The following is a 26,575-nucleotide window of genomic DNA, read 5'->3' on the forward strand; positions in this document are numbered from 1 at the left end:
AAGCTGATAGATGTTACATTTGGTGTGGTTCTCTAGAACTCCAGGAGACAAGGCTGGAGAGTGTTGAGAGGCCAGTGTTCCTTAAGGTGATGACCGCTCTCATTCAAAGAGCTGAAGTTCTGTGATAGGAGTGAAGCTTCCTGTTACAGTGATACTATAGATTTCCAGGGGATTTATTAGCCAGGCGATGGCATTGTTTTCGTCTTTAGATGTGTATTTCTCTACTTACGCATGGCAGGCTTTACTATAAGTATAGAAACAACTAACTGAAGGGGAATTCAGCTTCCTTCCTTATTCCTGGGGATTTCCTCCCTCCCCCATGCTGGGGAAACCCACATGCCCATGTTTGCAAATACAACATTCATCAGCCATTTGCAGGGGCCTGGAACTATGCCATGCACTGTGTTTCTCTCACCCCTGGATACCCTCCCTCCTGGAAATGCGCTGATCTTAATGTGGAAGACAAGAGGAACACTTCCTTATGGGGAGTCTGCCATGGCCCAAATGTTTGTGCTCTCCCAAATTCACACATTGAAGCCCTAAATCCCAATGTGATGTTATTTGGAGGTGAGCCCTTGAGAAGTAATTAGGTAATGAGGGTGGAGACCTCATGATGGGGATTAGTGCCTTATAAGAAGAGACCAGAAAGCTAGCTCTTTCTTTCTTTGCTCTGGGTGGAAACAGCAGGAAACCATCCATCTGCAAACCAGGAAGAGGGCTCTTATCAAGAACTAAATTGGTATTTGCAGATACACACTACTGTATATAAAATAGATAAGCAACAAGGTCCTACTGTATGGGCACAGGGAACTATATTCAGTACTTTGTAATAGCCTATAATGAAAAAGAATATGAAAAGGACCTATATATATATACACATACGTGTACAACTGAATCTTTATACTGTACAGCAGAAATTAACACAACATTGAAAATCGACTATACTTAAATTAAAAAAAAACCCCAAAACTAAATTGGCTGGTACCTTTAACTTGGACTTATCAGTCTCTGAAACTGTGAGAAATAAACATTTGTTGTTTAAGCTACTCAGTCTAGGGTATTTGGTCATAGCAGCCCAAGCAGGCTCAGACAAGGTCTATGGGCAACTCTAAAAGAATCTGCCCTTCCTTCAGCCTTCCATTAAATTTTTAAAATTATGGTACTGTCCACTATATGTGTGTGTGTATAATATTATATTTATAATTTCAAGTTATCTTTAAGTCAAGTTTCTAAAAAATGCTAACTGCTGAAGTCAGATTGGAAGTAATTGATCACTTTTCTTTAAAGTCTAAAATGGAGTAATTGCTGGAGTGGAGTATCAGTGTTTTTTATTCTAGACACTCTGAAACATGAATACTAGTTGGTGCTGGGAACTCTTGAGTCCAGCATGTGAAAAGAAAAGGCAGTGAGTTCAGTGTCCTGCCCAGTGATCAGAGCCAATTAAGCAGGGAAAGGCAAGCTAATGCTGGCAATGGGCAGCAGCAGTGATGTTTCGTCTGCCTTGTTCTCTGAATGTAGGACTCATGATAATTACGAGTGGTATGCAGTATCAGCAGAATGCAGTTTAGGAATTAGAATCAGCAAGCAGGCATCTGAGTTTTCTGCATAAGAGAATTTCTTCTGTGGGGACTAGCCAGTGGTGTTGTGCTATAGGCTAGAAAGCAGTCCAGTCAGTTGTTAAACAGATGATTGGTTTGTAAATTGTAAAGATTTTCCTGGTAGCCATTACCTACTTTAAAAAAATGTATAAATATTGCAAAAGTAGAGTACTATAATAATAATGATGACAATGATAATAATAATAATTATTATTTCCTAGATAGGCTGTGAACTTTTTTCTAAAAGTAGTTTTTGTGATTTAGTTCCCTATCCTTTCAAATTTGCTTTTTTGAGGTCTCAGTTTCCAGTGCTGTAATGGTTAATGTTAATAATATATGGTAGTAGATTTGTCTCCAATTTCTCCTAAAGCTCTGGAATAAGCCTCTTACTAACATTATCTGGCAATTTTTTAAAAGGGAGTTTTTCTAGACTCTTTACACTTCTTAAAGAAATAACCTAGCCAGCTCTTGAGAGAGTCATAATTTTTGGCTTTATGATTTGTATGTTTTCATAGAAGAGAAAGGGCTTTTAGGGTTGGTTGTATAAATTGATTTGAAACAAGCAGATAAACCTAAAATAAATCTGATGATATACTTTTATAAGAGATATTTAACTCATTTAGAGCTAGCGGTTGGTACTCTGCAGTGAACTTTATATTTCAATGATATTCACTAATTACTCACTATTACTTGCAAATATTTCACTTATAATTCACTAATGTCTTCTTATTATGGGCTGGTGGCTGGTGGTACTGCTGGCTGGTGGTATTTCCCACCAACAGGGCATTGCACTTCGCAGGTCATCCATCTGGAGAACTTTGGTAATTACACTACCTTACTTGAATATGGAACTCAACTCCGGACATTAAAGGATAAAGGACTACTGGGCTTTCTCTCCCAGAATCTCGGGGGGATGATCACTGGATAGTCAATAGTTGGCAGGAGCCCTAGTCATCTTCTGCTGTTGGATCTCAGAATTTCCTCCCTCTTCTTTCTCTCACAGCTGCCTATGTGGTATTGAGATCTTACACAAGATGTTGGGTTGAATGAATCTGGTCTTGAATTCACTCTCTCCCTCAAGAGTTTTAAGGAATCATTAGAGCTTTACTGTTCAGTACAATAGGCATTTGGTGATGTGTGGCTGTTTAAATTTAATGACTTAAATAAATTGTATAGTATTAAATTACAATGAGATATAATTAAAATTATATTTAAGTTAAAAATTTCTCTGTTGCACTAGCCACACGCAAAGGCTCCAAAAGGAACGTGTAGCAGGTGGCTACCATGCTGACAGCAGTCCAGGTTCTCTGGGGCACTGACATCCCTGGAGATGCAATGACGGGGCCCCAGGTCTCATTGTTAGTACAGAATCAGGAGTTTGGGATAGCTGAACAATTTAAAAAATCATGTTGCCCTTCAATTTTGGCATCATAACTTGAACTAAAACATCTGTCCCTGAAGTATCATGTCCTTCTTCCAAAGTCTCTGAGAGAGACTCGATAATAGAGTTGGAAATTAGTTCTAACTACGTAATTCTAGTTTGATGAATATTGGTGATTCACCCTAGGCAGCGTGTGTGTGTGCCATCACATTTTGTACGGTGGTATTTTGCTGCGTGTCATATATTGCTAACCCCTGGTCTGTATGACACCCATCACGTCGGTAGATATGGGATCTAGAATCCCAGGGTATTGGAGTTGTACAGGACCTTTTGAGGGGACCTGGTTTAACCCTGCACACATTCTTCACAAGGCTGTGGATGGTGAGAGAACTTCTAAAAGAGTTCACTTCTTTTCACAACCTCTAATTGATATTTTTTTTGTTTGTTTTATTTTGTTTTGTTTGTTTGTTGTTTTTTTAATATGAAGCTAAAATGTTCCTTCCTCTGAATGTTTACACCTTGGTCCTAGTTGGCTCACAGAGAACAAGGTTGCTCCCTCTGATAGGCAGCCCTGTCAATCTTCGAGGACTCTTCCTGTCATTCCTGTGTCTTTTCTCCTTTAAGCTAAGTAGGTCTGCTTCTGCCAGCTCTGCCTTGTATGACATGCTCTGCAAACCTCTCACTGTCCTGCTTGGCTTCTGCCTGGACCAAGTCCGCAGGGTGGCTCAGAGCTGTGTGACTGGAAGTTTCACCTTTCATTTGACCATGTGTCATGGCTAGGTACATTTGGAAAATCGCAAGGCTTTCTTGAGGGGAAAAAATGGTTACTGTTATCCACACGTAGGAAATAACTTAGGTTTTTGGTAAGAAATAATACAGTTGTCTGTAATAAATATGTATTACTGTCATAATCAGAAAATAGTATATAATTTTAATGAAAATGACTTTTATCATCAGAAAATATTACGCAATTCTGATAAAAGTACTGCTTCTCCTTCTAGTCACCATAGTATGTAGAGTTTGAATACAGTGAGTGAAACAAAAAATAATGTTTTCACCCTTCTTCCTTTCCTCCTTCTTGTCCGTCCTCCCCCCCCCCCCCCGTCATCCATTCATTCACCAATCTTTGAGTGCCTGTTCTGTGTTAAGACTTGTACTGGAGACACAGTGGTGAAGAAGAAAGAGGTTTTTTCCATGAAGAGAGCATCAAATAGTAGTAGAATAATTCAGGCAGGAGGAAGGAGGTGGCAGAACTGCATTTAATTCTCTGTGATGACATTTAACCATATGATCCCCCAGGCAGGTCTTTCTGTCTACTCTTGCTTTTGAATCTCTGAAATGGAAATGATTCCTGCACTAGCTGCCTTCTAGGATAGTTCTCAGACTTGAAGTCAGAATGATAGAACACAGTAGGTGAGACTTCTGTAAAGATCATGACTGGTACTGTGCTCTCGTTGTTTTGATGAGTACTTTTTTTGGGGCGAGGTAGAATGACTGATCTGCCATGCTAATTTCCCCATTTTTTCCCCACATAATTCTTCGCCTATCCAGTTATTTCTCCATTTTATTATGAAAATTTCCAAACATACAGAGAAGTTGAAAGAATGTTCCAGTGAACACCCCCCATCTTGTTTCTACCATTTATATTTTACTCTGTCACATATCTGTCCCTCTCTCTGTCATTATCCAGGGTTAATGAACTTGTATTCACAGAGAAAGACACATGGGAGGTATTATCTCTGGGAGATGGAGCCCTTCCTATCATGGTTCTGTCTGTCTTCCCGACAGTGGTAATGAAGTAATGATGATGATGACATAGTATTGGCACAAGGTACTGCATTATTAACCCAAGTAATGTTCATAATGATGCTGGTACACAAGAGCTATAATTCATCTCCATCCTATGGAAGAGGAAACCGAGGCCCAGAGAGAGGAAATGATCTGCCCCCAGTCACACAACTAGTAAAGGACAAATGAGGAATCTGGTTAGCTAGGTTTAAAACATTTTTTAAATCAGTAGAATTAATGGGAAAAATTGAGATAGCATTTATAATTACGAAAAGTAACTTCAGCATTTGTTTGAAGCTGCTAGTTGGCAGCTGCTGTGCCAAGAAACTGGGGTCTTGTGGGTGATGAAGTCTTGGTCTCCCCGCGAGACAATCTAATGGACAAAGCCACCATAGGTTGTTGAAAGGATCAGTGTTTTATTATAAACAATGTTACTGGAATAGTTAGAAATGGAGGGTTTCAGTAGAGGAAATTTATATTATGTATCTAATTTTACTTCAAAGAAACCTGTACACATAAATAGTTGCTTTTTGGCAGGGTATTGGTGATAGGGTAAAGGATTCCAGCAAATGAACACTGCCTATTTGAAAGTGTCTTACTATTTACAGATTTATTATCTTTTGCCTTAGCAGAGGAAAATAATTTGGAGGAAGTGTAGCCAAGGATTATTTACTTTAATCATAAAACATATTCTGATTAATGGTATGGTAAAGCGTGTCTAATTACACTTCCCAAGACCTCTTATCAGCAGAAAAAAATTATACCTTCAATATTTTTGCCTTATCTCTTTTTCTACATTTTGATTGAAATTTACCAGCACATCACAAAAAGTGCACATTAGAACCTCAACAGGGGCCATGAGCCCCGCGCAGGAGGCTCACATCAGTGTGAGTTGGTAGACACATTTCTCTGCAATTGCTGCCCCTAAGCCATTGCATTAAGAATACACACTGTTGTGGCAGGAATGGGGGGAGGAACTCATTACGGAGGGCGTACAGGATGTAGAAATAAAGGGCCACCATGACACCATTGATCAACATTGGTTGAATGACAGAGTAAAGAATTTTTATATCAAGAACAGAAGCATCCTCTGTGATAAACGTTTAGCACCACTGAAAACTGAGAAACTTCCTGATCCAGGCTCGTTGGCTTCTTTTGGTGGGATAGGGCTTTTTAATTAAATTAAAAAAAAAAAATCCAGGTTAACCATTTTCAGTTGATCCTCTGTGGGACCATTCTTTGATCAATATCTCTGAATAAGATTGTTCACTGAAGGATGTCTCTTGTAGAAGATAAGAGGGAGGGAGTTTGCAGTTGTGTTTTCATTCTTTTCCTGTTAAAGGATTTCAAGATATATTTTTATTTATATAGAAGTAAATAATATTTTGAGAACCTCTTCCATGATCACTCCTATCTTGTTTGCTGTTTTGAATCAGTAATCTAGAGTGTTGCAAGTCATCCTTATTAGCATTCCTCTAAAGTTACTGCTTCAGATGAGAATTTTATATAGAGGATGGAGGAAGTAAGAAAATTGCAGTTTTCCTCCTGTTGAGGTGAGACATCTGCAAAGGTAGATGCAGGCCCAGCAGGGTGATGCAGCCCCACTGTTTGTGCTGTCCTGGTGACTTGTTCTCCTAGACGGCTCCCTTGACCGCGGGGGTCCTTGTGACTTCCATATGTCACAAATTCTAATATGATTCCGTGCCTTGCCCTCCTTCCAGAGTCTTTCCTGCGCTGTGGTTATTTCTTAACTGAAGGGTGACACTCCAGCTTTTTGTTATTTCAGATTCATCCCCTTCAGGGTGTACAGGCTTTTGGTGAAAAAACTGAGCAGATTTATTTTGACAGCACCGCCTGGAGGACTTGCCCCATTTCTTTCTAGGAAAAATTAAAATTGCTCTGCCTTTTTTTTTTTTTTTAAAGAAACTGTCTCTTTCATAAAAGCCACAGCATTATAAACAACTTCACTGTAGGATTATAACATTGTTTGAAAAATCCTCTCTTGGTCAGAGAACTACAGAACCAAAAGAAAGAGGTCTTCCAGGATGAGTGACCCACGTCCTTGCTTCCTAAAGCCCTGGGGGCAAAGGGCATCCAGGGAAATGAGTAAATATCATATCTTAGTCTTTAGGTGGGTTCACTAACTCACAGTAACTTAGTCCTGGTTTTTTTGTTTGTTTCAACAGGAGGCTAAGGAAGTTCTTCCTTAACCTAAAAGCATGGAATGATGGGGCCACAGGGTCCCTTAGAAGTGGTCTTGGTCATTCTCTGCAGAGATGAGGGAGTGAGTTCAGTGAGGCTCAGTGGCTCACCTGACATGGAATAGTTTGTGAATGACTTCCAGTCTGGTGTTTTCTTCACCCCGTGGAGCCATTTAGTTTAAGCTCTCCTGTCCCTAGCCGATGAATAGTTTCCATGTAAAATAGCCCACCCATGAAGGAGCCTTCATTGGAGAAGTTGTCATTCAGCAGATACTTTTGGGGAAGTGGGAGACCCAGGTAAAGATGATTAAGGCCTGGTCCTGCCCTCAAGGAGCAAACAGTCCAGAAAAGGGTTTGCAGGCATGTTTACAGTCTTAAATTTCTTTCTAGCTTCCTCCCCACACCCCCCATTTAATTGTTACCTTCACATCTCTGCAGAAACAAATGCCTGGTGGTTAAACTGTCATAGAAGGTGGGTTGCCACACTGTGGTGTGTGGTGTCCTAAAGGGGGAAACACAGGCTGACAGCCAAAGTTCATCTCAAGAGAGCATCATCAAGTAAGTGGTCAGAACAGACATCTGAATGCTTTGGGAAATGGCAGCAAACTGGGGGGCAAGCACTGAAAAGGAATGGGGCACGTTCTGAGTGTGGGTAGGGGTGAATGATGAGTCTAAAAATGCAGAAAGTAAGTGATGAAAGTTGCAGCTGGAACTGCCAGCCAACAAGGGTCATTTTTATGTGTACTTTTGCTGCTGGTTATCACAGAGGCATTGGTCACCACAGTACCCTGTGGAGGGGCCATTTTCAGACACACCCTGTGGTCCTCTGTCAAGGGCACAGCCTGGTGTTCACCGGGCCGCTCAGAGAAATGCTGCTGACCTGGGTAGAGGGTGGTTTGTTTCTCACTAGTGTTTTGGGGCTCGGCCATTATCTCTTTTCCACCTAATATTCTTAGGCCTTCTCTCACCTAGCTGTGGTTTCCCAGAGAATCCATAAAATTAGAAATCTTAATTTTAGGCACTTCACATTAGGCTGATACACTTGCTTTAAACATATATACACATTGGAAGTTAATTCAGGTTGATTTCCTTTTATTCGCGTAGCTGCGTGGAGGAGGGTTTGCGGAGAGATGTTAACACCTTTTCCTGGATGGTCAGTTAATGCCGGTTAGTGCCAGTTTGGATGACTTAATGTTGGGAGGAAAAGAATTCATTTTCTAAGCCATCAGGAAAGAGGTCACGTCTCTGAATATTGGGTTACTGCAGGGGAGGCATGGCTGGAGGGAGAGCTGCTTACAGATTTATGCACAAGACAATTATCATATTTTTTCTGATATGGGTGGAACTTTGCGTCTCTAATAGTGAGACCCAGTGATATTCATGACTAGGACCTGTTCTTCCAGGAGCTCTCCACTCAGGATAATTCATTTGTGCTCAGAATTCACAGCCACGACACACCTCTTAAGTGACCCAGTGGCAAAGGAACATCTTGAATCATGAAAGCACACAAATAGAGAAATCACCATATGTTAAAATAATGCGTGTTCCCTCCTCCTCCAAAGGTCTCTTTACGTAGAAGTGAAGTGTCAGTAGTGTCCTTAATTGGAGTTAATCCTTTCCTTAATGGGAACTGCTTGTGATGATAGACTGGTGCATCTTTTAATTACTGGCGAGCCAGTTATTTAGTGGAAAGAGGCTGGTTTTTGAAAGCTTGACTTTAGGGAGGCTCATTTATGTGACAGTCACATGCAGAGGACACAGGCTTTGCCATAGTCAGGTTATTTGAGGGGAGATTTAGATCAGGCACGTGCCTCCTTTCTGCCAGACACTGTGCTAAGTGAGATGTGATGTAGACAAGCTCTTTGGGGTGCATATAAATTATTGCTTGACATGAGAAGGCTCTGAGGAGTAAATAAGGGAACCTGTGGTTCAAGCCCCCCAGCTTGGTTTGCGATGGTGATGAGAGCACTGAGAGTGGGAGGACTCACCGCCAGGGGGCTGCTGGGTACATGGTGGAGACACTGATGAATGTGGGTTCCAATTCTAGCTCCTTTCAGTGTCATTGGGGCAAGTTAAATTAAACCTCTCTGAGTCTAGATTTCCTTGTCTGTAACATGAGGAATGGGGTAACTTCTGACAGGGTTAGATGTAATAAAAGTACTTCCCCGTTCCTGGCTTATAGCAGACTTCAAAAATATCTGCCTTCCTTTCTTCCTCCCCACAGTTCATAAGAGGAAGAGTAGTTGTGTTGGGAGAAGGCATTATCTTTTTATAAGTATCTGAAGGATACTTTTGGATATTTACCTGAGTGGTCCGCAATGAACGGACGGTGTTTGTGGTTAGACCAAGCCTGGGTTTCCTGCTTGTGCAGATGTAATGTGGACATCAGGGGCTGCCTGGCTACTGGGGCTTTTTGCTCCACGTGCACCTGCTAACGAAGATGCTGAGCTTCCTGTCTTCATGCCCTGCTGGGATGTGGATGTAAACCTGCCTGTGCATGAGAGAAGACCCTCAACAGTCTTGGTCCCTTTGACCAGGGATGCTGGTGGGAGACCTGAATGGCCACCTTCTATTGGGATGGGAGTGTATTTGGTGACTGGGTGTGAGTCAGTTTTCTGAAAAAGGTTGAAAATTGGCAAGTTTTATAAAAACGTCGGAGGTATTAAAACCAGATCTCAAGCTTGTCCTCAAACATTCAGAAGATATACCAGGCTGGCTTCTCATGAGTGGAAAACAAAAATTCTGTTAATTTACTAGGTTTGAAAATAACACCAGTGAATGTGTAGGGGTGGTTTGGATGGAACCTGTTCCTTCATGTGATCGTTAGAGAACTCGTAAACCAAATTATGCCTGGAAGACATTTTATTTTCCAATTTCAGTTGCTTTATTGGTATGTTATGGGAATTAAAAAATTGCTTAGCGTGGCTTTCAGAGAGCTATTGTTACTTTTTGGACTGTGATTATTGTTGTTATTCTCATGAGACAGCTAATATTTATTGAATTGTTACTGTTGGCTAGGCTCTGTGCTGAGAAGCTTTTAGCACATCATCCCATTTGCTCTTCCCAACTTGCATGGGAAGTGGATACTGCATTGTATCTGTTTACAGGTGAGGATGTGAGGTGTAGGGAGATTAGATAATTTGCCCAAGACACGGCCAGTAAGCAGTAGAGCTGGCTCAGGCACATCCGACTTGAGAAACATGTCACATCACAATTCCTACAGAATTATGTTTGTAGGAATGGTCTGACATGCAGAACTCATGTGGTGTGTCTGTGTGACTTCCATTTCTGTTTTTATCTTCTATTCCTCCCTGTCTTTAGTTCTTCACTTTAAAGTCTACATGTAAATCATGTTAATTTAGCACAGTCTACAGTGAACTCACTTTAGCATTTTCTGTGAAAAGACCTCAAGCCTGTAAGCTGAAGTCCCTAGTCACTGGCTCTCCCTGTGCCCTGTCTGATGGCTTTAGGTTCTCTCTGTGTTAGACCAACATGCATCTTCTTGGAAGCTTTTCCTTCCTGTGTGTCTTTGGAAGAATTGGAATCAGTCTTCCTGCCATGAAGGTTTCTCAGGGAATCAAAAAGACATTTTAAGTATGGTGGAATTTTGACTCACCCCCCTTATTTTTAAATGCTTTACATAGATTATGTCCCTGCCCCTGGCTGTACTTAATGGTATTGGCCAATTTTCCCCCCCCCAAGATTAAAATGGGGAATTTTTTTGACTCATATCTTGAAGCCCCTTTATAAACTTAAATCTGGGGAATTAAAACCAATCACTTATGAAGGAAGTGTGTTTTTCTCTAACAGTGGCTATCAGAGTGATAAGCAAAGTGATGCCAACACAGCTGTCAGCCTTCTGGGCAGGTAACCTGTAGTGAGCAGGACTGGCCTTACTTCTCGAGCATTTAAAATGCCATCACCACCCACATCTTCATTGTCATCTGGAAACATGTGTAAAGCCCCTGCCTATATATAGCATGTTGTATTATCACTAAGGTGGCAGAAGAGGCTGGGACTTTGGAATGTCTCTGCTCACTGAAAAAAAGCATCAGTCCAGACTTGCCCAGACTGCATTCTAAAGGACCAGGCTAACCAAGCCATCCTTAGCAGCCCCTTCTAAATTCCAAGAAGCATAAAGTCTAAGATTTGTGATATACATAGTTCTAATTTTATGCATTTTCTAGATACTGAATAATACTTTTGGCCCCATTTCTAATGTATTTGTACATTTATGCTTATTCAGTAGGAACTAACACATACTCGAACAATTTTGAATTATTTTAATGAATTCTTTTATCTTTGTTTTTATAACATTATTATGACTCAGTTCAGACTTAAGAATGTTATTCAGGGATGCAGTCACCAATTTTAATATCCTTCCTATGGGGGGAAATTATGTTATATATATTACATATATAATATAGTATATTATGTTGCATATATAATCATATATGTAATATATATGACATTACATTAGATAATGTATTATATACATTATATGCATGTTATATATAATGTCATATATAATATATAAAATGTATGTAATATATTACATTGATTATTCTCTAATCCTATAGTTTCTAGAAACACACTGGAGTTAAAAAGTAAGGGTAGTCGACTTCTTTTAACTATTTACGGGAGACATAGGACCATATCAGTTACCTGTAACATAGGAACTCAGGCTTGCTTGCAAAATGAATAAAATTATGTTCTTTTGCAAGGATGACAGTATTCCTGGGATTTAGTATCCTCATTCTCAAAATGAAGGAATTGAACTGACAACTTCTAAGGTCAGCTCTAAACTGATTGAATTGCCCTGTTAATCTCTTGGGTCATACAATTTTGTGATATAACTGGGGTTAGCCTGAGTGTTTCAAAAGCCAGATTAATGAAAGCTCATTCTCCAGCTGTTGGGTTAGGAGATTATTCAAGAATGTTGCCCTGTCATTTGAAATCTGGTTCGCTCATGAGTAAGCCAGCATCATTATACTGAGGCCACATCCCTCATCGAGCCCCCGCCTGACCGCTGCATCCCCCTCACCGCCCAGTTGTGGAGCCAGCATCTTGTCTTAGGTGCACCGCTGAGGCACATGGAAGGTCTAAGACACAGGGCCCAAAGGGGGGGACACTGACACCTACCCTGTTCATCCTGACAGCATTTTCTAGACCCGTTCTCAGCTCGTTTGAATTTGGCAACCAAGGATCTACATGTAGTTTTTTTTTCAACTGACTTCCTTTTTTATATCTTCCTAATTTCTGCTCCTTTCCAATAAAACTATAGACTTACTTTCTACAATGGGCTGCCTTTAATCTCCCTCTGCCTTGATTTTCCCAACTGAAAAATGGTGATACTAATATCAGCCCTTTTTATTCATTTGGGGAAGAAAAATGAGATAACTGATATCATAAAGTACTTTGAATTTAGAGCAGGAGGGTAGTTCAACTATAATAAGAATCTTCTATCTTTATTTTTATGTGACATTTAAAATGTTAGCATTTAATACTCATCAGGGAGGGAAATCACATTTTGAATGTCATCGGTAGACTGATGGCCGAGAAGATGTTAGAGTTGTCTGCAAAAACTAAGAAAGTGTGTTTAAAACCAAGCTATCTAGTGTTTCTTTTCAAATAGGAGAATTCGATGGTAACTGAAGGGTGTAATAAAAAAATGAGAATCTATACTTTTACAGATATATTTTATATATATCTGTTTGACTCAATTTCAATAAGAAAAAGTATAATGTATAGTTTGGGAATGGTTTTGCTGTGTGGTGATCTGTATGGTTCAGTGTAGTGGCTACTAGCCAGAAATAGCTATTTGAATTAAAATTAATTCAAATTAAATATTGTTAAAATTTTAGGTACTCAGTCACTTAAGTCACATTTTAAGTGCTCAGTAGCCACATGTGGCTGGTGGCTACTGTATGGTAAGTCCAGATACAGAACATTTCTGGAAGGTTCTGTGGCACAGTACTGCTCTAGAGGAACTGAAAAAAGGCACAGGAAAATTCCCCTTCCCTTCTTCCCCATAGTTGCTTTTCTAGAATTCAAATAAAATCGCTGGCTTTGTATTATTATATTTTAAATGTACATGGGAAATTATTAAAGGAAGCCAAAGGTGTTTGGACCAATCCAGTAGTCACTCTATCATGTACTGTCTTGAATTGTTATGTAATTATTTCATGGGTACAAGCCAAACTGTTACCTTTAGCAAAGTAATTAATCTCTTGTAATCCAAATTCACTCCAGCCACAAGTCCATTTGTGCTCCATCATCAAAGTGTATCCTGAATCTGGACACATCTCACTGCTCCCTCTAACCACTCTGGTCCCAACCGTCATCATCTTTCTCGCAGATCACTGCAGTTTTGCCTCCCGGCTGGGTTCCCTGTTTTAACCCCCTTGCCCTCTCACCCACCTTCCAGTCTGTTCTCAACATGATGGTCAGAGAGATCATTTTAAATGTCAGGTCACATCACTCCTGTGCTCAAAATCCCCGGGTGGCAGATCTCTCAGCCCCCACTGACCGCACCCACGCCTACTCTCCCCAGGTCACGTGAGCTCCTCTTTACCCTTCAGTTACCTCAGGCATATTCTCATCTCCGGAATATGCTGTTTGCCTTTGCTGTTTCCTCTGCCTGGACCACTCTTGTCTAAGATGAGAATGAGATGGCTCATTCTTTCACTTCTTTTAGACCTTTTTCAACATGACTTCATAATGAGGTCTCACCAGACTAAAAATGTCACCTACCCCTCTCCCCTCCCCCACCCACCCACAGCAATCACTGTTTTCTTTCCCTGCGATGTTTTTCTCCGTAATATTTATCACCATCTGGCATACCTCATTTTTACTTATTTATTTGTATATAGTCTCTCTCCTCCCAGTAGAAGAGAAGCTGCTTGAAGGCACAGCTTAATACCTTTTTATCCTTAGTGTCCAGCCCAAGGAGCACGTTCAATACTTGCTTAATAAATAAATGAATAACTCAAATATTTAATGACAATTATGATGAATAATACAAAAGAATAGCACAGGATGAGTTCACTGAAAAGAGAATTACACGATTTGGGAACCAGAGTGCTAATCTAACGGAATTCCTTTTAGCACAAGATGGAGAAACACAAAGACACATTTTCTGGTATAACCCTTCCTCCACACCCTTTCCTCTCTAAGATTACTCTGGCTTCAGCCTCTGCTTTCCGCTGGCTCTGCAAGGGGCCCCCACTCCTCTCCTTCCCACTCTTGAGGAACCACGTAGAGGAGAGTTTGAGCCAGGGCTCCCGGGGTTGTATGTGGACAACTTCAAAAAGAAAAAGAACTTGGGGCTCCAGTCTTGGCTGATCCTTCTGTAGACCAGCTAGTCCTTTGCTCTCCTGCCACTCAAAGAAGTCAGAAGAGGGATCCTGCTGGTTTTGCAGCTGGGCTGCACAGGTATGTGTGTTTGTCATGAGGGAGCGGGGTCCGTGGGTGAAGGGGCCAACCACAGGTGGCTGCCTTGGAAGGAGAGGCAATGAGCTACAGAAATAGAAATATGGAAATAGGCAGAGAGTTCCTGTCCCGTGCTAAGAAGTGGTTGATGCCAGACTGGGGCACCCCGCCTGTTTCTGGCATAGCTGGGAAGAGGGGAAAGCTTGGGAGTGATTGGGAGCAAAAAAAAAAAAAAAAAAAAAAAAAGAGGGGGATCACTTACAGTTTGCTGGTTCCCACTGAGGCAGGGAGGAGGCACCACCACGGAGAGAGCCAGTTGCTAATTTCTACATTAAAGGGCGGAGCAGAAGCAGTGTTTGTCTCTAGAGGATGTCAGCTTTTTCACTTCCTCCCATGTGCAAAGGCTGGGTTTGGCTTCGAAAGCTCTGCCCCTGTTTCACTTTATCTTGAAACTTTGAGCCACTTGGGACAGTGCTCAGGTGGGGTTCTCTGAGTAGATGAGTGATATTTCTATGTTCCCTGAGCAAAACACTTCTCCAAATAGCAAATCGCATTTATCTGAAGCTTCAAGAAAGAAAAATACGGTCTATTTTGAAAAAATAGGCTTCCTCTCTGGAACTTCCTTTCACTGTGCTCTGGTTGTTAAAGATATATTTCCTTCTGATTAAATGGTCTATTAATTGTCACTAAAATAACATGATTTTTTCCCTATATTTTGCATGAAGTCTCTCCCATCATTACCCTGACCCACCCTCGGTGAATTGTTTAGCTTTGTGGATTTAACTCTGTTGGCACAATTGGGGGGAAAAAAGTCAAGGTCTAGAAAGCCATGGGATGTCTGAAATAATTTCATAGAGTGAATTTTGCTTCCCTTGCATCCGTTGCTAGAAATGACATTCCCAGCCGGTGGGAGCTGCAGAAGACTAGCCTTTCTGTGCTAAATTGGTGAGTCAAGTTCTGTGAACACAGTAGGCAAAAAGCAGGGATGTCAGTGTTTGGCATTTCTACACCTTTCCTCTGGAAGGGCTATCTTTTTCTTGTTTTATTTCTCTGTTTTGGTAGGTGAGTTGGGGATTAGCTAGTAGATCTGTTTGAACTGGGTCAAGGTGAGCTGCAAACAACAAATTTTCAGGTACTTTCCTGATAGGATATGACTATTAAATAGGAAGGATGCGTCAATTATGTGGTAGGCGTCAGGAATAAACAGACAGCACTGAATTTTTATAATTGGATTCAGACTGAACTCGAGTTTTCACAACTGGAAAGGGGGTGAAGGAGAGCAGGGAACTTTGACTAGGACAGATTTGGTCCCTGCTCCCAGACACCTGACAGTCTGGTGGGGCTGGTGGAACTAAATATGTATTTCCACCCATCATTAAAATTGTGATAGGTATTACTAAGGAAATATGCAAGTATTGTGGGAAAATACAACCAGGAGATCTGCTCTAGTCTGGACCTTCTTTGGGAAGTTCTTTAGTTTGGGATCTGAAGGGTCAGTGGGTGTGAACCAGGGGAAGGTAAAGAAAGGAGGGGAGGGGAGAGCAGTTGAAGCAGAGGGTGGGGCAGGAGCCCACCCCTGGGGAGGACCAACAGGAGGCCAGCATGGCTAGACCTGGAGGGGTTGGGGGATGGGGAGGAGAGGGAGTGAAATGAGGCAGGCTCCAGTATAGTCCTGTGGAGCCACCGAAGAGCTTAAGCAGAGAAGCGATTAGATAACATGGGTTTTTTGAAGATCACATCAAGATCATCCTACATAGGCAGTTGATTGGTGAGGCAAGAGTGGTTCTGTTAGGAGGCTATTGCAAATGATATGGGAGCAAGATGATGGTGGCTTGGAATAGTCTTTGCAGTGGAGTTGGAGAGACATGAATGGTTTTAAGAACTATTTAGATTACATTGAACTTGGCGAATGACTGAGAGAGGGAGTGGAATTGACAATCCTTAGATTTCTGGCGAGAGAAACTGGATAGATAGCGGTGCTCATTACCTAGCTCAAACTCTAGGAGGAGGAGCAGATTCTGGAAGAAAGATCACATGCTGAGTTTTAGGAAGAGACATTCAAGTGGAGTTAGGTCAATAGATCTGATGATCCAAGAGAGGTCTGGGCTGCACATAAACCTGGGAGTCATCTGGGATCCATTGAAGTCATGGGAGAGAATGGAAGGTAACAGGGAATGGGAAATGGAGGGGGTTGGAAAACCCGAGGAAGAGAATTCCCAGCATGAAAGGCTGTGTCAATGAGAAGGAGAGATCTAGTTCAGCTAGATCTAATTCAGCTGTGCCCAGTGCTAAGGAGAAATCTAGTTAGGAAATGCTGAAAACTGTCTGCTGGACTTAGCAACAAAGAGGTGATTGGGACCTCAGCTGAGTTGTGGGGGCAGAATAGTGAACAGTAGAGTGAATTAGAGGCAGAAAAATGAAGATATCTATTGCAGATCCTTTTTTGAGAAGTTGGGCTCAGAGGAAGGAGGGAGTTAGATGGAGCTGCAAGAGGGGTGTAAGAATCCAGGAGACAGAGATCTTGGTACCTCTATATTTGGACATTTAGATATGGAAGGGAGAAGGCAGAGTCAGTCACTTAAAGTTCTTGCATAGGTGGGCGGGATATAACCCAGAGCCCAGGTGAGGGGATGGGCATTTCACCTCCAGCACATCAGAGGGAGAGGAGGAAGAGAGGACAGGTGTAGCCGCAGGGGCAGGTGGGTGTGGAGGGTTGGGGCAGGATGGCCACCGATACCATTCTGATTTTATGTACTCCGGGGGAGTAGGAGCGAGGTCATCTTCCCAGATGAAGGGAGCAGAATCAGCTTGTGGGTTAGATCCATTCTCCAGCTGCGCTTGGCAGCCACCGCTGCAAGCCTGGAATAGGCAGATGCTGGGTGGGGCAGTTCATCCAGGGCTGAGGTTTTTCTTTGTGGGTGTAATGAAAGGACAAGGAACACACAGGCTGAAGGTATTAAGAGGGGAGGAATGATTTCAGTGGGGTTTTAGTGGGATGAAGATAGGCTGGTAGGATGTACAATGGTCAGTGACCTGGGAGTGTCAGGGGGCAAGAAACAGAGTGGTGAGCGCAGCTGAGGAGAGAAAAAGATCCAAGTGCTTCGCTGACTATAATGTGTATATAAGTCATGTTGGGGATCTTATTAAACTGCAGATGCTGATGCAGTCAGTCTGGGAGTAGGGTCTCAGATTCTGCATTTCAAACAAGCTCCTAAGTGATGCCAGCCCCTCTGGCCCATGGATCACACTTCAGGAGAAATAAGAAAGTTGTGGTCAGAGAGTGGGATGATGAATTAGAAATCCTAGGGCTGGTACAGTTTTAAGCAGTAGATAACACGACCCAGGGAATGACTAAGTGGAACGTAAGATCAAAGAATGAGAAGGCCACCTGATCACCGAGTCTCTCTGGATGCATGACAATGATACTAACACTTTCTGTTGGCAGTACTGTTCTAAGTACCTTGTGTGTGTTTTGTGGTTCAATCATCACAACTCCCATTGAGGTATGTATGATGATCCTTGATGTCACAGATGAGGAAAGGGAGACCTAGAGAGGCCTTTCCTCAGATCACCCACGCTTGTGAGTGGTGGAGTCAGGATTCAAACTGGGGCAGTCAAACTGCAGTACTTCCCCAGAGTCAGTGCCCTTATGTGAATGGATGCATTACTGACCTCTGATGACAGAATTTGGAGTGAGGGGGTGTACGGAGATTTTTAGCCAGGTGTTAGCATCATCAGTGAATGAAGTCAAGGGAATAAAGTCTAGGAGAGTGCTAGGGTTTTTACAAGTTAACCCGTTTAATCCTCACAGCTGTCAAACAGAGCTTAGGCCATTCCCATTTTACAGGTAAGAAAAATAAGACTCAGAAAGATGACGTGATTGTTAGGTGGGGAATTGGCAAGTGAATTCAAATGGGCCTGAGTCCAAAGCCTGTTCTTCCTCTATATCAGGTTTCACTACGTCACCACCCAGAAATGGAAATTCTCTCTGTTTTCTCAGATGGGCTATAGTTACCATGGGAATAATCTCCCCCTGCACTGACTCAAGCAACATCCTGGAGATGATGTGTTGTGAACGAAGCTGAGCCCAGGAGACAGGGCATCTGGGCTTGGCTCTGTTCCTAACTAGCGGGTTTGCACACATCTCTGCAGGTCTCAGTATTTTTATCTCCACAGCTCACTTTCAGAGCTATATTCTGTTAAGCATGAGGTCAGTTACAGTGACTCCTTTTATATTAATGTCTGCGATAGGCTTAGCACGTGGTAGGTTATCTCTAATCCTTACACAAGGATAAACATTCTCCAAATTAGAGGTGAGGACACTGCAGCCTGGAGTTTTAGCGGCACTGCCTACTACCTCTCTCTCACAAAATGGCAAAGCTGGGATTTCTCCTGAGGTTTGTGGACTCCAAAGCGCATGCTCTTGCCATCTACCGTGCTGTCTCAGCCTCGCCCATAGCCTCGTTGCGGATCATAGTTACAGATGCAAATGGTACCGTAAGCCAGCTTTTATCCAATTTTTAAAACCTGGACTCAGAGAAGAAATCTGTTTTATATTGATTTTGAGAAGCACTCCCCTCCCAAGGTGTGTACACAAGTGCGCGCGCGCGCACACACACACACACACACACACACGTGCACACTGATATCTCTGAAACAAAAGTTTTATGAAATAGTGCTTATAGTTTCTACTTCCAGTGCAGTTGATTTTCTTTTCACTTCCCATTCAGTGTCGTCTGTTCCATTAACATGCTTGTTAAACTCTACAGAATTGATTGAACCACCCACCAAGGGGCTGCCGCCCTCACTTTGAGAATTACTTGCATACCAAGATTTCTTGATGTAATCACTCCAAATCTTTTTTCTCCTTCTCTCCCTATTCCTCATCGTGGAATTTAATGAAGCCTATCTCTCAATCTGATTATTTATGTAACAATATTAAGTCTACATCAACCCCTTCTACTGTAGGCCACCCACACTTTGGCAGAGTGGAAGAATATTTCATAAATTTGCTCTGAGAGAAGGAAAGAAAATGTGCACTTTTTTCATTCAATAAAAATGCTAATAGAGCAGAAGGTGAAGAATAAGGAAGTGACACTTGTGCCTTCTTGGCTGGAAGAGATGGGGAGGCAGGGCCCGGAAACATGGGCTGACACTTCACAGTGGTGTAGGTTGGGGAGGGACTGCAGCATTAGAATGTGAGTAAAAGACGAGTGAAACTTACTTCGTGTTCCAACTCTGCTGTGCAGCCAGTTGTGAACTACGATTACTATTGAACCTGTCCAAGGACACGCGTTTATTGGACTCCTTTATGTGCCAGGTCTTGTTCTGAGTACCTCACATACGTTCTCTCAGAAGATGTGTCTCCATGTTTTTACAGGTGAGGAGACTAAGGCACAGAGAGGCTGAGTAACCAGCCCAAGGTCACATATCCAGTAGTGAGTGGTCTAGTGGGGATTCATGCCCAGGCTCTCTGCCTCTGGAGCCAGTGTTCTTTGACATTGAGCCATAACTGTCACATGTCTTTCCTTCAAGTAATTCTAGGTGGTCTTTATTGGTTGCCTCACCCAGGATGGGGTTCTCGCCCTTGGATTTTGAATCTCGAGAGGGTCACATGTGGAAGAAAAGTGATTGGAGTCCATTCACTCCATAGGGGCAGCCAGAAGGGACTTCCCACTACTTCTTGCACCTCAAATCTGCAGAGTTGATTTGGTTTCTGTCCCTCTTGAGCCCTGTTTTTAAATTAAAGATTTTGTTTAATTGAGAGGCTACCCATTTCCTTTAAATAAATTTATTTGTGCTTAAAATTCCATTGTTTGGGGAAAAAAAGCAAGCCTTGATAAATGCAGACAATTGTTTGGTCTGTTTCCTCATCTACAAACTAAAGGAATTGGATACGCCCATCTGCAGATCCCTCTTCACCCTGTGATTTTTCACTAGAATTGGGTTCTAGTGAATCATAACGTATTCAGGAAGAGATAGGCTGTCCTTGTGTTAGGGAAGCAGAAGTTTTGTTAATTAACTGGGTTAACTTGACCATTACATTCATGTTGTATGTTTTCTGTACTCTTTGTATGACTGTGATTCTGCTGTTGGTGAGTTCATTTAAAACATAAATATGACAGTGATGACTAGCAGAGGTCCTTTCCCAAGCGTGTTACATACAGACCTGTGGGACTCCAATACTGAGAGGTCTGGGCGGAAACTGCCACACACGAGTGCCTTAATGTGACCTTCCTGGACCACGTGGGACTGGCACTGGGTAATGGGCTCATCCTTACTCTTAGCTTAAGAGGCGGCCCTATTCTAGGGATGGTGGGAACACCATTATTCTGCCTTTAAAAATATGTCATTATAGTAGAATCGATGTGACCAATTCCAGAATTTTATATCAGCCAGTGCTTTGAAAAGAAGATCTGAAAGGTGAGTGACATAAAGAAGAATTGATGTTGTTTTGAAGTAGCCACATGCTCATCGGTGGGGAAGAATTATGTGTTTGTTTTCTTGCATGCTTTGATAAAGCCTTACAACTTAACAATAAAGGGACTGAGGACAGAATGAAGCGATTGTGTCTGACAAGCTGTAGGTAAACATTCCATTTCTGCATAATGGCATAAATAACCAGGCGGAAAGAAATGGATTTGCACAGGTGTTAGAGTACAAAGGCTTCCCCGAAACTAGACATCTAAAGAGAAAACGGAACTCCAGTGGCTTACTCGCCTCCACCCCCACCACCCCTAGTGAGGGAGCATCTGTCCTTCCAGTGAGCAGGGACCCAAGAAGGAATTAATTCCTCTCAGCAAATATTTACTGGTGGGTGGGGGGTATACAACTCAGTGGTAGAGTGCATGCTTAGCATGCATGAGGTCCTGGGTTCAATCCCCAGTACCTCCATTAAAAAGAAAAAAATAAACAAACCTAATTACCTTCCCCCCACCAAAAAAAAATTTGCTGGTGGCTTACCATTCCTGGCAGTCCACACACAGCAAAGAGTTTTGAGGTCTTAGAACTGAGACAGTCCCACAGTAGGCCTAAGTCATGACCGAGGGTGTAGGAAGTTAGAAACCTGCTCCAACCCCCTTATTTTAGACTTGGCTGAATTCAGTTCCACAGAGATAGTACCTTGTTCAGAGTTTGGTCACTTGGCAATCTTGGGGCCCAACCAGGGCTAAATCTAGTAACTCTCTTATTAGTTTAGTCCTATTATGAACATGTATGGTTTTATTACAATATTGAAATATAAATAATAACAGACACTGGCACTTTCCATTTGCTGGCACTCTTTTATGCACTTCCCGTCTGTCCATTTATTTACACACATTGAGTCATTTAACCCACAGAACTCCATGAGGTGCACCTTGTGGCTCCCATTTTACAGAAGATGAAATTGAACCCCTGAGGTTGCCCAAGTCACACAGACAGTAAATGGTGAAGCTTAGATCGAAGCCCAGGCAACCTGACCCCAGAGTTTGTCCTCTAAACCGCTCCACCAGGTCAGCAAACTTTTCCTGTAAAGGATCAGATAGTAACTATTTTAGGCTTTGTGAGCTGTAAAAATCTCTGTTGCATCTACTCAACGCTGCCTTTGTAGTGTGAGCAGCCAGAGACAGTCTGTTAAACAAATGTGTGCGGCTGTGTCCCAATAAAACTTTATTTGTAAAAAACAGGTGGGGGTGGGATTTGTAGTTTTCAGATCCTGCACTGGACTGTGCTGCCTAGTCAGAGCACAGTTAAATCAGTGACAGTAGGAGAGAGATGGATGCCTGGCAAGTATGATGGACCAGTTCTGTAAGAGATTTGAGGCCAGAAATTGGACTAAAATGATGCTTTGTTTTGTATTCCTTTTGGGTGCAGTGTCCTGCTTTGGCCAGAGAGGGTGATGGTTGTCAGAGCAGTGTGCTGTGGGGTGTTACGAGGCTCAGGGCCAGAAGAGACTTTTTATTCTTCCTCAACTTTGTGGGTAACCTTGCCAAGTCCCTTAGCATCTGTCACTCATAACTCTCCACAGTGGTGGTAACTGTCCTCACCACCTGCCTCTCTCCCTCCCCGAAGTGTGTGTCTTGGATTAATGAGATCTTGTCCCTGGGAGTTTGGAAGAGGGGAAACATATTCAGTGGCATTCATCATTTAGTTTGCTTGTCAAATTAGAGAGCACTTTGGGGGTATAAGACCCTTGGTTGAATGTCTGCTGTGAAGAACCCAGTTTTAAAGGAAATGCGTTTCTGGTAATGTGGGTGAGAGAATGTAGATTTAGAGGGTGTAAATTTATGGATTGCCCTTGCCGCGGTAGGCTTTAGGTAATGGAGTTATTTCAGAGGGTGAGATAGATACTTTACTTATTTCTGTTTTTAGTAAATGTGCAGTGAGAGGGTTCCACAGCCGACCTCATTATGTGTCATCTCCATAAGAAAATTAAGGTTTCTCCGCTAAGCTGTGAGTCTTAACAGTAGGGAGGATTTTTATAAATGTTTCCAAGTGCAATTTTGAAGTGAAAAGTTGAACTAAGAATCCTCTAAGGGAACCAGGCTGCTGCTTGCATTTCAATGAAAGGGAGAGGAAATTCATTATAGAGGTTGAAAATGTGGTTTGCATGCTAAGACTCTCCTGGAAGAAAGGGCCTCCCCCAGAGGAGGAAGTGGGAGGGAAGTTACAGCTTGCTGTTTGTGGTTAAGGTTCCTTGGCCAAGCACATATACTCCTTCAACACCCCCTCCCATTTTTTTTTTTTTTTAAATTGGCAAGAAAATTCTTTTCCTTCAAGGTCAGATAGATAGATAGATAGATAGATAGATAGGAAGGAATATTTCGGCCTAGGAGATGTCTCAGAATCTTTCAGTCTTATCGTTGTTTGTTTTGTGCATTTGACAAAAACTTTCTATTTAAAAATCCGATAGGTGTAACTCCTCAATCTTACTCTGGGAATCTAAATTTAAGATGCTCTCCCACCAATGTTAATGATATATTCAGCAGAGACATTCTGGATGCTGGGCTGGGGCTTTATCTACATTTGTATCTTACTTAAAACAGCAGTATTAGCCGTGCAGAGCAGTTTTCTTCTTGTTTTCCAGATAAGCAAACTGGGACGTCAGCTAACTCTGCCAGGGTTAAACAGCTGGAAAGTGGCAGAGCCAGAATTGGAATCTGTCTCCCTGAATCCAAAATCAAAGCGAGTAGGGCGACCCAAGTGTCCGAGTTTCCAGGATGCTGGATTCTCGGTGCTGAAACCGGAAATGAAGATTGGGTCACTCTGCAAGGAAGATGCTTGCTATCCCTAGCACCACGCTAGTGCCCTCTGTCAGGAAACACTTCGTGATAAATCAAAGAGGAGTTTTCCTGTGTGATTTCCCCTGTTCACCTGCTAGAAGCCACGTGTGTGTACTGTAAGATCTCCAAGACCACACATCCTAGGGCAGACTTGGCACCAAACAGGAAAGCTAGGATACTGAGTTCTTTGGAATTCCCAGCATGAATGTGGCCTCATTTCTTGGCCCAGTTTGCATTAATGGAACAAAAGGCACAATTCTTGGAATGGTAGCCTTTGTAGCTTTTCATACTTGCTTCAAAATATTGCTACGCTCTTGTGCTCACAGGTGGGCATAGTCTTGGGAAAGGCTGGGTCAGTGTCGGAGGGTTTCACCCTTTCCACTCCATTCCCTTCCAGGCTTTCTGAGGACAGTCCTTGTGCCTCTGGGGATCCTAGGCTGACCACCAGAAATGGGGACCAGCCAGTGCAAAGCTTCTCTCTGCAAAGCCTGGGCTCCCTCATGGAGTGTCTCGTTTCAAACAAATTATTTTGGCCTGCATCCAACTGCCGAAGAACACTGTGTACTTACGCTGCCTTTAAAATCTTTCTCAAGAAAGGGAGTTGGCACACAGGGCCACGGATTGTGAGCACCGTTGCCAGAGTGAAAGCAGAAGTGATCAGTAGAACATCGTGTATCTACATATGGTCAAGAGATGGCTCTTTCCTCAAAAGGTGAACCTGTATGAACACTCTGGGGTTTTTTCCTCTCCTTTTAAAAATGTATTGAGCCGATTAATACCCTGTCAGTGGCCCCTAGAAAGCCTCTGGTGACTTTCCAGGAGAGGGCAGGTCAAGAGAAGGCAGGTAGGTCATCTGGTGCCTTGGCTGCTCGTGGGAGACGTTATTCTCCAAAACATGACACCTGTCGGGGGGGGGGGTCGGGGGAGAAGGGCCAGCCCTTGTCTTGTGCTGCTGATTGCTGCCACGTGTCGGTTATTTGCGTACCTGTTTTGAGATTACTGTTTAAGACTGAGTAATTAGATTCACAGAGGGGACCTCATAATCACTTAATTACCAATGTGCTTGGCGTATAATAATGTCAAAAGGTGTCTTGTCATTTTTATTTCGTGTTCTGTTCAGGTTTCCCTATGACTGTGTTCCAAATGAAATGCTCTTCCAGAATGCTGTATTTCCTCTGTGATGGGTGCATGTTGTTTTGCAGTGAGCATAAATAAGATAAAAGCTCTCAAGTGATTAGCATGGAGAAAGCTCTGGGAAATGGAGGGAAGAGGGGAGGATCCAAAGGAGGGGTGGCAAGAATGAAAAGATGGAGTGGGATGTGATGGGGAGCAGAGAGAAGGGGTTGGAGGGAAGGGTGGGAAACAGGCGAGGAGAGACACAGATAGACCAAGAGATACACATAGAGAATCAGGTGGACAGGTGCAAACAGAGACAGAGATTAACCCACTATCAGAGAGAGAGAGGGAGAGAGAGAGAGGCAGAGACCGAGAGACAGATGAACAGACACAGGCAGACCGTAGGGCCTGGTCCTTTTTCTTATGAAATCCAAACATCCATCATCCTATTGATGATGCTTTTACCTGTTGGCTTCTTTCTGCCTCTAAATTTCTATGACGTATCTGTGTTTGCATGTGTGCAGACTGTGGAGGAAGATGGTTCTTGGGAAGCTGAGATTTGAGAGCCGCTGTAAGTAATTAGGAGCTCGGTCTCTGTGGCCAGACCATCTGCGCGTGAATCCCAGCCCTGCCACCTACTTGCTGGGTGACCTGGGCAAGTTATATAATCTCCCTATGTCTCAGTTTCTTCTTCTTAAAATGGGTATAATAAAAGTGTCTATCCCATAGGCTGCTGTGAGGATTAAAGGAGACTGTGTATGCAAACCTGTGAGAACACTGTACCCAACAAGTGTGGGCCAGAATTACTCCCATGTTTGAAAAATGATCCTGGATCTTGTGGGACCAATTTTCCTTTGATGGAATGTTCACAGAGCTGAGTGTATTTTTCTGAATACTGAGGAGGCTACATGTGCCTGCTGGGGCTTTTGGCATTGAACCTTATTGCTAGCTGAGGAGAGAGTGAAAAGAACGGACAGCGAGGAAGGAGTTGCAGCCTCTGGTCCTGCTCCAGCACCAACTAGCTATGAGTTTTCTTCGGATCTGCTCTCAGATTATAAACCCTAAGTGGTTCTTTCACTAGGTGATTGATATTGAGTCCTTTCTGGCATGTGAGTTTTATGATTTGGCTATTATTTTACTTCTATGCAAAGATTTTATGGACTTAAGATTGGAAAGATTGGATATAAGTACCCTTGGAAGAAAGAAATGAATGTGCTGTGTTGTGCTGTTGACCCTTGGAGTTCGAACTACATGGGTCCACTTATATGCAAATACTTTTCAATAGTAAATACTCCAGTACTTACTAGACGATCTGTAGTTGGTTGAATCCTCAGATGCAGTGGAACTATGGGTCTGGAGGGCCAACTGCAAGTTATATGCAGACTAACCCCCGAGCTAGTGAAGGGTCAACCATAAATCAAGAGGGAGACATGCTGAGAATAGAGTCTAGCGTCCTAGAGCCCGTGCTGGTGGTGAGCCCATGAGGCTCAGCATTATTTCTTCCTCCTCCTCCTCCTTTTTCTCCACCTTCCTCTCCTCCCCCCTCCCCTGGAGGAGGAAGAGCAATGTTTGAAAGGGTACTACATCAAGATGTGCTATGGAATGTAGTATTACTCAGCCATAAAAAAGAATGAAATTCTGCCATTTGCAGCAACAGAGATGGACCTAGAGAATATTATCCTTAGTGAAATAAGTCAGACAGAGAAAGACAAATGCTGTGTATCACTTATATGTGGAATCTAAAAAATAATGCAAATGCGTGTGTATGCAAAACTGAAACAGATTCACAGATATAGA

General features: G+C 42.6%; 2 protein-coding genes across 13 annotated transcripts in view; one reads left to right on the plus strand and one right to left on the minus strand.

The window, feature by feature from the left end:
• Nucleotides 1-14,896, minus strand: part of LOC105089138 (cytidine monophosphate-N-acetylneuraminic acid hydroxylase) — a 216,514-nt gene extending 201,618 nt beyond the window's left edge. For 4 of the 5 annotated variants that reach the window (XM_031435103.2, XM_064476250.1, XM_064476248.1 and 1 more), the window contains exon 1: nt 14,662-14,896. The gene's annotated coding sequence lies outside the window, so the exon portion shown is untranslated. The remainder of the gene's footprint in view (nt 1-14,661) is intronic. The other variant, XM_064476254.1, reaches the window with a different exon arrangement.
• CARMIL1 (capping protein regulator and myosin 1 linker 1) overlaps nt 1-26,575 on the plus strand; it is a 281,077-nt gene that overhangs the window by 84,896 nt on the left and 169,606 nt on the right. Inside the window, exon 1 of one of the 8 annotated variants that reach the window (XM_010980140.3) lies at nt 14,106-14,402. The exons of 5 other annotated variants lie outside the window; for them this stretch is intronic. Coding sequence is in view for 1 of the 3 variants with exons in the window: in XM_031435102.2 (XP_031290962.2) it covers nt 24,345-24,374 (30 nt within the window). In the remaining 2 variants the exon portion in view is untranslated. 2 more of the 8 variants (XM_031435102.2, XM_064476246.1) reach the window with 2 other exon arrangements.

This window comes from Camelus dromedarius, chromosome 19 (genome assembly GCF_036321535.1).
Source record: "Camelus dromedarius isolate mCamDro1 chromosome 19, mCamDro1.pat, whole genome shotgun sequence".
NCBI lineage: Eukaryota > Metazoa > Chordata > Mammalia > Artiodactyla > Camelidae > Camelus > Camelus dromedarius.